The sequence below is a fragment of the Trichechus manatus genome, unplaced genomic scaffold, assembly GCF_000243295.1.
Source record: "Trichechus manatus latirostris isolate Lorelei unplaced genomic scaffold, TriManLat1.0 scaffold00113, whole genome shotgun sequence".
In the NCBI taxonomy this organism is placed as follows: domain Eukaryota; kingdom Metazoa; phylum Chordata; class Mammalia; order Sirenia; family Trichechidae; genus Trichechus; species Trichechus manatus.
Genome location: NW_004444049.1, coordinates 7,873,028 through 7,887,010, shown reverse-complemented (window position 1 = coordinate 7,887,010; position 13,983 = coordinate 7,873,028). Strand labels below are relative to the sequence as shown.

Here is a 13,983-nt window from a genome sequence, read left to right as displayed (position 1 = left end):
TGATTGCACCACATTCCACTTGTTTTACTCTAACTCAGGAGTGTTTCATTAATTTTTTAAAACAAAATTTAACGCTAAAAAAGTAAAACACTTGCTTTCTGTTCTTTCCACATAAAAACCACAAAGCAGTTTGCATGAGAGTCTTACAAGTTACATTTTTACAAATGACAGAAGACCATGTACCGGGTTTATCTTAGTTTGTTTAGAAAGTATATGCAGACCAAAGTCCAATGCTAAGGCTGAAGAGTCGCTGAGCAAGGATTCAGAGAAGACATTGAACCACTGAATTATAAACAACTGAAAGTACCTCCGGTAAATAATTACTTCTGTGACTTTCCTGAAAACAGCTAGCTGACTCATCCCAAAACAACCTGTGGAAACCACTTAGACAGCCTTGCTGCAGTGGTGAGGTTGGCCCCTTGAAAAGAAAGGAGTGTCAGAATTAACACGATTGAAAGGAACCATTTTCTCCCTTTGAACTTACCTACATAAAGTCATTTTGCTTCTTGGGGATCACATGTTCAGCCTCAATGGGCTTTCATCACCTCCTGGATCGAGTTGGTGGCCAGGGGAGATTCCAGATCTTTCAGATGGTTTTCCTTCTTATCTCCAATGTCATAACGCACACTCATATTGTGTTGGAGAACTTCACTGCAGCCATCCCTGGTCATCGCTGCTGGGTCCACATCCTTGACAACCACACTGTCTCTAGTAACAGCACTGGGATCCTGAGCCCTGATGCCTTCCTGAGAATCTCCATCCCACTGGACTCGAACCTGGAGCCAGAGAAGTGTCGTCGCTTCCTCCACCTCCAATGGCAGCTTCTTCACTTGAATGGGACTTCCCTCAACACCAGTGAGCCAGACATGGAGTCCCCTCCACCATTGTGACTAAGGTGAGAGGCCCCATTTTTCTCTTCTGAATACATGATCTGGGTGTTTAAAGATAACACTTGTAATGAACATTTTTCAAACCTTTAGTCACCGTGCAAAGGTTTATCCTTCATTCTTCCAGCAACTAGTCATTGCCTATTTATTCATGCCAGGCATGTACATAGATAATGAGGCTAATGAATTCAAAAGTAGACATGAACTCTGCTATTGCAATGCTTTTCTTCATAGGAAGACCCCAATGTAAGGAAGCAATTTATATAATGTGTGAAAAATGGTATACTACGTCAGTAAAGCTAACCTTGTTTGCAAATTAGAAACAGCTGGGGAAATTGACAAATGCACCGGGCACAGATTGCACCCCAGAGAAGTCATAAGAGATGGTGTGTTTTTTAAAGCTCCTCACCTGATTGCACTGTGTGACCAAGATTGTGAACTACTTAGTTCAGAAGACAAAATGAATATAAAGACAGAGAAATACCATAACATACAAGTTTAGGTGAGCCTTACTAGAGAGAGTTATGTTTAAGCTGAGAGCAGCTTGATAAAGGTCAGCTAATGCAGTAAGGAAAGCTGGGGAAGAAGATAGGGGCCTGATATGCTAAAATTTGCAAGCCATTGTAAGGTGTTTGCAGCTGTTTCCCCCTGAGGTGTCCTAATTGCCTTGAAGCATTGCTGTGCTTATTTCCTTCTCTTCCAGTGGGACCTGGTATGTAAATCTCAGCTACTGAAATCAGCGACTCAATTCCTATTCATGGCTGGAATGCTGCTGGGAAGCCTCATATATGGCCATCTCTCAGACAGGTGAATGTCTCTGGATCACAGCTCACTTTTCTCTGGAGTACTCTCTTCAACTTATGCCTCAATATTTCTTTAAGAAAACTATTGCAAATGACACTATCCTGGGGCTGATTCTGTCCCCAGGGATCCAGAAACACAAATGCGGAATTACGCTTAGTGTGGTGAGTGCTATTTGTCAGCATTGAGAGCTGAGTACAGGAGGACAGAGAAAGGACATCTCCATCCAACCTCAGGGCATTTCAGGATGGGGTTTAGAGAAGAGATGCATAACCTGTGGTTTATAGATGGAAGAGTTACCTATGGGAACATAGAGAAAGATATTCGCAACAGGGGATTCAGCCATTTGAAGACACAGATATGGACAGCAGCATCGTAGTTCTAACCAGGCTGTCAGTCTCTCCGGGACCCTATGAGATAAATGCTTGTGGTCCTCATGTGATAGTTGCCCAAGGGTGACGGGTAGGCATTCGTATATAAAATCTGTGGAGTGTGTGTCAACGTGTCATGGGTGAAGTATTAAATAATTCTGCCAGTAACCTTGATCTTTGTTCTTGCCAAAACAGCTTTTTTAAAGGTAAGTTTTGTAACCAGATGAGATAATTCATCAAAGTTATATCCTCTCACGGTTTATGGTGTGAGAAGTTTCGGGTATCCTGTGCCTAACAGTACCTCTTCTGAAATAGGTAGGCAATCATTGCCACCACTTAAGCAGTGTCTTCCAAGAGGGAAATGGGGGACTTGAGGTGCCCTTTACATCCACCACCTTAATGTCAACTGTCGTCTCGGCTGAAAACTGTGAACTTTGAGTGCATCACAGTAAACGTAACTTACACAAGATTTCAAGGTAGGAGTGTGTCTTTCCACTAGTCCTTTAATGCAGTGCTCTGTGAATGTATCATGAGAAAATGCAGATAGATAAATTTTAATGAATCGTAAGGTAGTAGCAATGGGGAGAGGGGATCCATGGCAAAAGATGACAGTGGAGAATTTCCTGAAGTTGAGAGCTACCTTATAAGGTAGTCTAAGGATTTTGAACTTCATCAAATAGACAGGAAAGTGGTTCTCTTTAGAATGTTTATTGGGATTGCATTGAATGTGTACATCAGTTTGGGTAAGTTTGCCATTTTGAGAATATTGAATTTTCTGATCTATGAACATGGTGTATTGCTCCACTAATTTAGCTCTCATTAATTTCCTTTTGCAATATATTTTGTAGTTTATGGGAAGAGGCATGCGCTTTTTATATTAAATTTGGTTTCTAATTAGTTTTTGATGCTATGGAATTGTTTATTAAAATTTAATTTCAAATAGCTATTTCCAGTATATAGAAGTGCAATTGACTTTTTATATTGACCTTGCATCCTGCTACCTTAATCCATCCATCTATTAGTTCTAGTTTTTTTTATTGTGGATTCCTTAAATAATCTACATGATGCCTTTACTACATGATCATGTCATCTGCAAGTAGGGACGGTTTTACTTAATACTTTCCCATCTCTTGCCTTTTATTCTTTTTCGGACTGCAGCTAGGAACATCACCACAATGCTAAAAGAAGATGGTAAGTGCCGATATGCTCGCCTTCTTTCTGATCTTAGGTAGAATGTATTGAATCTTTCACAACTGAGTATGATGTTAATTGTAGGATTATGGTAGATGCCCTTAATAAGGTTGAGGCAATTCCCTTCTATTTCAAGTGTTCGGAGTGTTTTTATTATGAAATGATATTGAACTTGACATACAATATGCTTTGGAAAACAAAGTGTATTCTGCTCTTCTGGGTAGGCGTGTTGTTGTGGTTAGTTGCCGTGGAGATGGTTCTGACTCATAGTGAATGAAACACTGCCCAGTCCTGGGCCATCCTTGCGATCATTGATATGTTTGAGCCCACTGTTGCAGCCACTGTGTCTGTCAATCTTGTCCAGGATCTTCCTCTTTTTCACTGACCTTCTACCTTACCAAGCGTGATGTCCTTCTCCAGGGATTGATCCCTCCTTGTAGCGTGTCCAAAGTACATGAGATGAAGTCTCCCCATCATGGCTTCCAAGGAGCACTCTGGCTGTACTTCTTCCAAGACAGAGTAGTTTCTTTTTCTGGAAGTACATAGTATATTCAATATTCCATGCAAATACCATCATTCAAAGGCATCAATTCTTCTTCAGTCTTCCTTCTTCATTGTCCAGCTTCCTCATGCATATGAGGAAATTGAAAACACCATGGCTTGGGTCAGACACACCTTAGTCCTCAAAGTGACATCTTTTCTTTTTAACACTTTAAAGAAGTCTTTTGCAGCAGATTTGCCCCATGCAATACATTGTTTGATTTCTTGACTGCTGCTTCCATGCGTATTGATTGCGGATCCAAATAAAATAAAATCCTTGACAACTTCAATCTTTTCTCCCAATATTTGCTTATTGGTCTACTGTGAGGATTTTTGTTTTCTTTATGTTGAGGTGTAATCCATACCAAATGCTGTAGTCTTTGATCTTCATCAGTAAGTGCTTCAAGTCTTCTTCACTTTCAGCAAGCAAGGTTGTATCATCTGCACACTGCAGGTTGTTAGTGAGTCCACCTCCAATCCTGATGCCCGGTTCTTCTTTGCATAGTCCAGCTTCTCGGAATATTTGTTCAGCGTACAGATTTAATAAGTATGATGAAAGAATACAATCCTGACGCACACCTTTCCTGATTTTAAATCACGCAGTATCCCTTTGTTCTGTTCAAATGAGCACAATTAAGTGTTCTGGAATTCCCATTCATTGCAATGTTATCCATAATTTGTTATTATCCCCACAGTCGAATGCCTTTGCATAGTCAATAAAACACACACTCAGCATTTCTCAAGCTGAAATAACTGAAGAAAAAATTCAAGCCTCAAGTTGCAATTTTGAAGCATTCTATGGGCAAAGTATTGAATAATGCAGAAAACATCAAAAGAAGATGGAAGGCATACACAGAGTCACTGTACCAAAAAGAATTGGTTGACGTTCAGCCATTTCAGGAGGTAGTGTATGATCAAGAACTGATGGTACCGAAGGAAAAAGTCCAAGCTGCACTGAAGGCATTGGTGAAATACATGGCTCCAGGAATTGACGGAATACCAATTAAAGATGTTTCAACAAATGGATGCAGCGCTGGAGGTGTTCACTTGACCACACCAAGAAATTTGAAAGGCAGCTGCCTAGCCAACTGACTGGAAGAGATCCATATTTGTGTCCATTCCAAAGAAAGGTGATCCAACAAAATGCGGAAATTATCGAACAATATCATCAAAAGGACATGCAAGTAAAATTTTGCTGAAGATCACTCAAAAATGGTTGCAGCAGTAATTGACAGAGAACTGCCAGAAATTCAAGCTGGATTCAGAAGAGGACATGGAATGAGGGATATCATTGCTGATGTCGATGGATCTTGGCTGAAAGCAGAGAATACCAGAAAGATGTTTACCTGTGGTACTTACAGTGTTCTGTAAATGTCAATTAAATCATGGCAGTTGAGAGTGCTGTTCATTCAGATATTCTATGTCTTTGCTGACATATGTGTGCTTGCTTTATCCTTTGCTGTGAGAGTGATGTGAAGATCTCTCACTGTGACAGGGGAATTGTATATGTCTCCCTTTAATTCTGTCAATTTTTGCTTTATGTATTTTGAAGATGTGTGTTTATATACATGCACATTTGACAAATTTAGCATGATGGGGTACCTCTCTCTATCTCTGTAATATGTTTGTCTCAAAATCTATTTTATCTGATATTAACATAGCTTCTGCATCCTTTTTATTCTTAACTGTTTACGTGGTGTATCTTCTTCCATGTATTGACTTTCAACTAATCAGTATCATGATGCTTCAGTTGGATTGCCTTTATTTTTTAATCTATGCTGATAATTCTTTCTTTTTAATTGGAGTGTTTAATTCATTCCCATGTAATGTAATTATCGATATGGTGGATTTGAGTCTACTCTTATTTTTTTTACTGCTACTCCCTCCACTTTTTTAGTTTGTTTGTGTATTTCTCTGATCCACCTTTTTGTTCTTTTTTGGAATGATTTGAATATTTGATAACTCTATTTTTATATTCCTGTTGGTTTTCTACCTGATCTTGTATGCATTATGGTTTACTGGTTGCACTAGAGATTCAAATGTAAATCCTTACCTTTTCATAGTTAATAATGTACTAATTCTTTAAAATAGACATTTTGATAAATTATAGGCCCATTTCCTCCTTTATATTATAGTTGTTATGCATTTTACATCTACATAAATTATAAACTTCATATGACAGTGTCTTTCATTCTGCTTAGATGGTTTATAGGGTATATAAAGAAATTCAAAGGAAAACTTTGTCTCTTGTATGCATCCAGATATTTACCATCTTTGATGCTCGTCACACTTTTTTGAGGATCCAGGTTTCCATCTAATGTCATTTCCCTTCAGCCTAAAGAACCTCCTTTAGCGATCTTGTGAAGCCACGCTGAAGATAAATTCTCACAATTTTTTGTTCGTGTTTTTCATATGTGTCCTCGTGAAGTCACTGGACCAACAATTCAATTTGATATCTGAACAAATTAAATTTATTGAAGAAAATGAACCTTAGGAGAGCATGTGTTCAGCTTGGCTGTAAGGTATGCTATGCTCTGCCTTACTGGCAAAACAAAGAGATATTTAACAAGTATAGTGAGTACAGACAACAACTTGACATCAAAGCAATGGCAGGAAAGAAGGTGAGACTTACAAAGGTGGCAGTTAACTGTGAAACTTTCTTTATGTCAGTTTCTAGACTAACACAAATCTCTTGATCCATTTTAGCTGAGGCAATATTTCTAAAATGAAAAGTATAAACCATTTCAACATTAAAGTTTAGTGATATGGAAGTTACGATATTCATTGCAGCTGGGCTAACTCCATTGGATTCTTTGAATACAGAACTGACCATTAGTTAGGAAAATGTAAATAAACTCTGCTTATGTAGTTGAGAGAAAGGAGAATGACAAAGCGCTTGCTGGGGAATTTTTTAAGACTTAAAACAACATGTTTTAGGCTCTAATGTATTTTGACAACTCCATGAAGCTTTTTCTAAGGCCAGTTGTAGGAACACTCTGAACATAACAAGCATGACTGAGCTTTGTTTCTCAAAGGGCAACTTTAACAGAAGCCTAATGGTTATCAGTAGTGTAGAGGTAAAATCCTCAGGTTAATTTCCGAATGGAGGGCTTAGTTTTAGTTCTGAAATTTCCCCAATTCGACCTACCTCACCTCAAAATTTAAAAGTTCCTCACACATCTCCCCGTTTTGATCAAGCCACAGCTAGTGAGCGATAGATCACTCACAAAGAATTTACTCATGTTTTGCAAGGACTTGGAATTTAAGCTTTGTTTCCAGGTGTCTGCTCTCTGCAGGGAACTGGATCTCACCATGTTTCTCTCTGAAATGCAAATGTAGAAGTCTTTTTCTTTATTGTAGCTAGGCTACTCTTCTGGCAGCTTTCTTAGGTTTTGGATGCTGTTCCTTAGCAACCAGACACCGTGTGGTCTTTCAGTAGCTGGATACCATCTTACTTAATCTTGCTATCGCTTTGGGTTTTGTCTTCGAGGGTGAATAGATTCTGATCAGGGAGAACTTGGGAAACAAGGTGACATTAAAAGGAATAACCAGCATTCTAAACAGGGTTTGATTTTAGAAGGAAACCTCATCTTCCTTAGAAAAATCAGCTTTTCTTAAACACATAATTCGTCACTTGGTTATATGCCTTGAGGGTTGGCTGTGGCAACTGAGTGAGCTAACCTGATAAAAGCGCTTTTTTCTCTAAGCATCTGTGGTGGTTATAACAAACAAAAAGAACACACTTATAAACTCTGTAATAAAAAAGGTTAATTAAACAATATAGTAAAGTAAAAACGAACTTAATGAGCATAAAACACAATTCTTTTCTAGTAATTTGCCAAGAAATGAATGTAAGTAGGTAAAAAACTATTTTAAAAAAGTTATAAGTAATAAACTATTCTGTTAATTGGTATAAGAAATTAAAAAACGTTAAACTTCTCGGCTTAAAGACATTCAATGATTATTAGAGCAAAAATATAACAAGTCTACGAATGAATAAAAATAATCAAGACTATTAAAAGACCAGCGGTTAAGAACCAGAGTTGGTGGATTTTCAGCAGTTCGCATGCGATCTCACGCTGTGGCTTTGGGGTCAGCAGCTGGCTTTGAAGTGGCTTGGTTAGCATCGCTGACACGCTGTTGCAGTCTGAGTTTCAAATCTCTGGCTAGCTGGCAAGTCCAGGCAGTTTCTTTGGCTTTCTTGAACTGTGATAAATGAATCCAAGGGTTAATTTCTTCTAGTTTAGCTGCAGAAGGATTATTTAAAAGGACAAGATAGGGGCCGCTCAAACGAGGTTTTAATGAGTCTTTTAGCTGATGTCTTTTCCGATAAACATAATCTCCCGGGTTAATATTAACTAATGGAGGAGGGTCAGAATTCTGCTTCTCAAGTGCCTCTTTAACCTGTGAGAGATATTTCTTAAGAGTACTGCATTAAAGATCAGCGATATTTTAACAGTTCAGGTTGTACTAAGTTAGGATCAGTAGAGGCAGTGTAGGGAGAATCACAGACCTTCCAGTAACTATTTCGTAAGGAGTAAGTTTATGAGATCCGAAAGGAGTACTTATTAATTTTAGAAAGACTTAAGGGAGAACTTTCGTTCAGGGAAACCCTAAGGATTCAGAAAGTTTAGCAAGTTGAGTTTTTATTGTGCCATTAGTCTTTCTACAAGGCCGGAGGACTGGGGGTGTTAAGGGCAATGCAATCTCTGATATATGAGGAAAACTCGACATAATTCTTGAGTAACTTATTCAGTAAGATAAGTTCTCTGATCACTGCAAAGAATCTTGGGTACTCCCCAAGTGGGTATTATGTTTTCAAGAAGCTTCTTTGCCACAAAAGAGGCAGTAGCCTGTTGGCAGATAAAAGCTTCTACCCGGTGTGAAAATCTACAAATGATCACTAAGACATATTTATAACCACTTGAAGGCGAGGAGCTATAAAGTCCAACTGCTATTCAAGCACAGGTCCAGAAGGCAGAGGATACTATCCAGGGCAAGGCTTAAGATGTTTCCTCAGATTATAAAGAGGACATATAGAACAGTTAGCAGTCACATGCTCAGCTGTTCCAGAAAATTGTCTCCACCAGTATTTCTTTAAAACTTCAATCATTTTCTCTCTCCTTAGATGAGTATTCTCATGTAGAATCCTCACCATAGGCACATGCGAAAATGCAGGAAGAACAGCTGTGGCATCAGGTCTTAAGTACAGGTTAGTGTCAGGGTCTTGGTAACAGCCTGAGTTTTTTTATACTTTTACTTATTTAGACTGAGCCAATTGCTGATGTTTTAAAAGCTGTTCTTTGGTGGGGGCGAATGTATCAGTGGTTTTATGTGAAGAGACCTCTGGGGATTCTTCCAAAAGCCCCTCAGTGACTTCTTTTGTTATTACAGGGGCAACAATAATTTTTGTTCTTTTTTTGTTTTTTGCAGCTGTATCAGCTAAATTATTTTCTTTAATTTTTTTTTTTTTTTCATTTTGGGGCACTCCCTTTGGCTGGTGTGTTTTGTATTTTAACTATGGTAATTTCACAAGGAGCAGTAAGGCATTCAATAGGTCTGTTACTAAAGCCTGTTTTTAATAGTCTTATTAGAAGAGGTTAAAAACTTCTTTGTTTTTATCACATTTTAAAATTATGTATAATTTTATGTGCATGTTTCGAATCTGTATAAATTGTCACAAACTTTTCTTTAGCCAATTTACATGCTCAGGAGAGAGCAAGAAGTTCAAAAAGAGTTTTGTTTTTTGTTTTTGTTTAAATCATTCTGAACAGTCAGAATTTGCTCAGTCAAGTTTAGACAGTATGGGAAAGAGAGTCATCTTTATCACCTTATAGAGAGAAAGGTAGCTGGGTTTAAAGTAGCTACCATATGTAACCTAATATTAGCGGCTGCCAGGAGGAGCACTTCATAAGAAATGAGTGTTAGCAGATGTACGTTGGGTTAAAGCAGAATTAAGCAATGCAGACACAGCACGGGGCACATATACATTTAAAAGGTTTCCAGAGGCTAAATTTGCAGTGTTTTCTACTAACTTTGCTGTAGCAGCCACCACCTCAGGACATGGTGGGTAGGCTCTGGCTCTGGGGTCCAGGTGTAAGCTGTAATAACCCACAGCCCTATTCTCTGCCCCACGTTTCTGGGTAAGAATACCTAATGCATTACTGGAGACTTCTTGAACAAAAAGTGAGAAGTCTAAATGATTGGGAATCTTAAAACAGGTATTTCAGTCAAAATTTTTTGTTTTGTTTTGTTAATTTAGTTACCGCCTCTCAATTTTCGGGGATGAGAAGGAATAGATTGGGCTCAGAGGCTTTCAAATATTTATATATTGTGTCATGAAAAAATAATGAGGAATCCAAGCAAGACAATAACCACAAAGATTCAGAAATCCCCTTAATTGTTTCTTTGTCTTAGGCGAGGGAAAAGCGGTGATAGCCTCTTTTTTCTTGGGGTCAATAGAAATGCCTTCTGCAGAGATTAAATAATCTAGGTATTTGACAGAAGGCTGAGCTAGTTAAAATTTTTCTTTTGAAGCTTTATGCCCACTAAGGGCTAAATGTTTGAACAATTTAATACTATCTTCTAAACAAGCCTGCTGAGATATTGAGCATACCAAGAGATCGTCCACATACTGTAACAGTCTAGATTTATTTGGGAATTGCAAAGGCTGCAAATCTGCATGTAAAATTTGAGAAAAATAGCTGGGAGCCTCTGTATACCTCTGGGGCATGACATCCCAAGTTAGTTGTTGATTTTCCCAAGTAAAAGCAAACAGATATCTACTTTTAGGGTCAACAGGAATGCTGAAAAATACACTACAAAGGGTCTCTAACAGTAAAGCACACTGTTCCGGAGGGAACATTTGAAAGTAGCTGTATGTATTAGGAACCACGGGGTACTTGGGAATAACAACGCGGTTTATTGCACATAGGTTTTGAACAAATCTCTAATCCCTTCCATGAGGTTTTTTAACTGGAAGGATGGGAGTGTTGCAAAGGCTTGTACTGGGGACAAGTAATCCTTTCAAAAGAAAATTCTCGAATAATAGGAGTTACCCCTTCCTTTGTTTCTTGTTTAAGTGGGTATTGTAGGATTTAGACAAAGGCTTAGATGCATCCACTTGGATTTTAATGGGTTCAGCAGACAAAACTTTACTAACATCTGCATGATTTATGGCCCACAAAGTTTCAGGGACTTGAGAAATAACTTTGTGGGGGAGATGATCTACTGGAACAGAACTTTGAAGAGGCATTGTAAGGGCTTGCATATGGCAAATAAACCTCTTCTTTTTGAATGTTGTCTATTCCTGAGTTTTGATTATCAGGCCAGATTATAATATTTCCCCCTTCTCATTAGATTGTAGATGGTAATTTTATTTAGATAACATTAAAAAAAATAATTTAACAGGTGTTTTAAGGTTCAACAGGAAGGGATGAAAATCTTCCATGGAGCCAAAAGAGATGGTACAGGTTGAGAACGAAGTAGTGTTTGTTCTTTATTTGTGACTCCTACTATAACTGAAGTCTTTTTACTCTGAGGCAGGGGCTTTTTCTATTCAGTATATTTTAACCATAATTTTGTTTCATTTGTGCCATCTAATATATGAATTAGTTGATATAAATTAGCTAATCTGGGCTGATAAGCATTAATAAAGACCCTGAATTCTTTAGTAAATCTATGAGAATCCTCATGTAAATTTGGGAAATCTTTGGCAATGCTATGTAGTTCTGTACGAGTCCAAGGAATGAAAGTAATAACAGGACTCTCTGGATTTTCTCTAGTGTCCACTCCAGGTTCTGTAGCGTGAGGTTTAAAAGGCATTTCAATGACAGGTTCTAAACTTTTTGACCTTGATCTGGCTAGCTTACGGACACTTTGATACCATATTCTCAGAATTAGAAATTTCATGAATAAGATCCTCTGTCTTGGAATCTTTGGTAGATTCTTTTGAAAAGAAAGGAAGTTCAGGCAGAGAATTCTCAGGACAAGGAGGCAGAGGAGGATATAGAGAAGAGGTTGGGGGGGGCGGTGAGAGGAGCTGCAGCAAGGGTGTAAATACATCAGAGCTCTGGCTTTACAATTCTTTATTTTTCTTAGTTAATTCAGAAACCAAACTCTGCAATTCTTTATCCTGTTCAGTCAATTTAGATACAGAATTCTGTAAAAAAGATTCTATACTCTGTTGATGGCATTTTCTGGCTTTAAATTGCCACTTCGAAAAGAATGTCCTATTGCAGTCTTTTTTATCTGGGCCCTCCTCTGTTCTAATTCACCACCCAGATGATTCAGTCTAGCAAGTTCAAAAGTTCTATAATTTTGAACTATAATTATAATTTTCTATAATTTATCCAAACTGCCTTTAGTAAAGTCATGCCAACTAAATCAAAATAAGCAAGAGAATGCTTATTTATGTAATGAGCAGGAGTTTTCGGAGGAAACTCCATCTTGCTCTTCGCATTCCCCGTATTTCCAGAGGCAATGTAAATTAGCTTCCGAAGCATTTCATACAAAAAGTCAGAGCTCTCAGCTTCTCAGAACCTGCTAATTTCTTTAACAAAAGAGTGCCACAAAGTTTGGAAATGCGGCTTCTCATGGTTGGTTCCGAGGTCCTTAATCAATGACCCTGAGGTACCTGAAACAAAAGGAATTTATGTTCCCTTCAAAAAACAGAGAGAAGAGAAAACAAATCCTTCAAGAAAAGTTGGGGAGCATCTAGGCAAAGTGAGCAGGGCTCGGACCCAGACCCAAGAGGTGTTTCCCTGCCGCAACTCCCAACTCGCAGGAACCCACGAAAAGTAGATAGGCCCAAGGGGCCTTGCTAGTGCCAAAAGCTCTGATGTTTTCACTGCTTTGGAGGCTGCAGAGGTAAAATCCTGTGGGTCCCTTTGTGGTCGCCAAGTAATGTCCTCATGAAGTCACTGGACCAACACTCCAATTTGATATTTAAACAAATTAAATTTATTGAAGGAATGAACCGAAGGAGAGCATGCATTCAGTTTGGTTGTAATGGTATGCTCTGCCTTACAGGCAAAACAAAGAAAATTTAACAAGTAGAGTGAGTACAGATAACAACTTCACATCAAAGCAATGGCAGGGTAGGAGGTAAGATTTACAAGGGTGGCAATTAACTGTGAAACTTTCTTTACATTAGTTTCTAGTCTAACCCCAATCTCTCATACCTGACACATTTTAACTAAGGCAGTATTTCTTAAATGAAAAGTATGAACAACTTCAACTTGAAAGTTTAGTGGTATGGAACTTAGTGATATAATTGCAGTTGGACTAACTTAATTGGAATCTTTGGATACAGAACTGACCATTAGTTAGGAAAGTGTAAATAAACTGATTATTTAGCTGAAAGAAGAGAGATAATGCCTAGGTGCTTGCTGGGGAACTTTTTAAGGTGCTAAAATGACGTGTTTATTTATAGACTCTAATTTATTTTAACAATTCAATGAAGCTTTTTCTAAGGCCAGTTGTAGGAACACTCTTAATATAACAAACACAGCTGAGCTTTATTTTTCAAATGGCAACTTTAACAGAAGATGGAATCCTGGTGGCGCAGTGGTTAAGAGCTCAGCTGCTAGCCAAAAGCTTGGCAGTTCGAATCCGCCAACAGCTCCTTGGAAACCCTATGGGGCAGTTCTACTCTGTCCTATAGGGTCACTATGAGTTGGAATTGACTCGACGGCAACATTTTTTTTTTTTTTTAATGGTTATCAGCAGTGTAGCAGTAAAATCCTCAGGTTAATTTCTGAACGGAGTGCTTAATTTTAGTTGTGAAATCTCCCCAGTTAGGCCTACTGGCATCTCAAAATTGAAAAGTTCCTAACACGTATGAAAATGTCTTCGTTTTCACCAGATACACAATTATGGGTTGATAGGGTATTTTTCTTTCACCACTTTATATATTTTGTTCAACTCTCTTTTGGCTTACATTGTTTCTGGTGATAAGGCAGCCATTAACTGATCTTTGTTCCCCTGTGTGTAATATGCTGTATTTCTATTACCGATTTGAAGATTTTCTCTTTAATCCATTGGACTGTGATGCACCCTGTGTGGGCCTATTTGTGTTTATTCTGTTCTTGCATCTGCAAATATTTGTCAATCCTCACATTTAAAAAATTTGCTTACCATTATATCTGTCTTAGGCTGGGTTTTCTAGAGAAGCAAAACCAGTAAAGCATATA

General features: G+C 38.2%; 1 protein-coding gene across 1 annotated transcript in view; it reads left to right on the top strand.

Annotated features, from left to right (window-relative positions):
* The first annotated feature begins 530 nt into the window (after nt 1–530).
* LOC101346770 (solute carrier family 22 member 24-like) overlaps nt 531–13,983 on the top strand; it is a 42,219-nt gene continuing 28,766 nt past the window's right edge. The window contains 3 exon segments of the mRNA XM_012557656.1: nt 531–873; nt 876–895; nt 1,591–1,694. Coding sequence (XP_012413110.1) covers nt 531–873; nt 876–895; nt 1,591–1,694 — 467 coding nt within the window.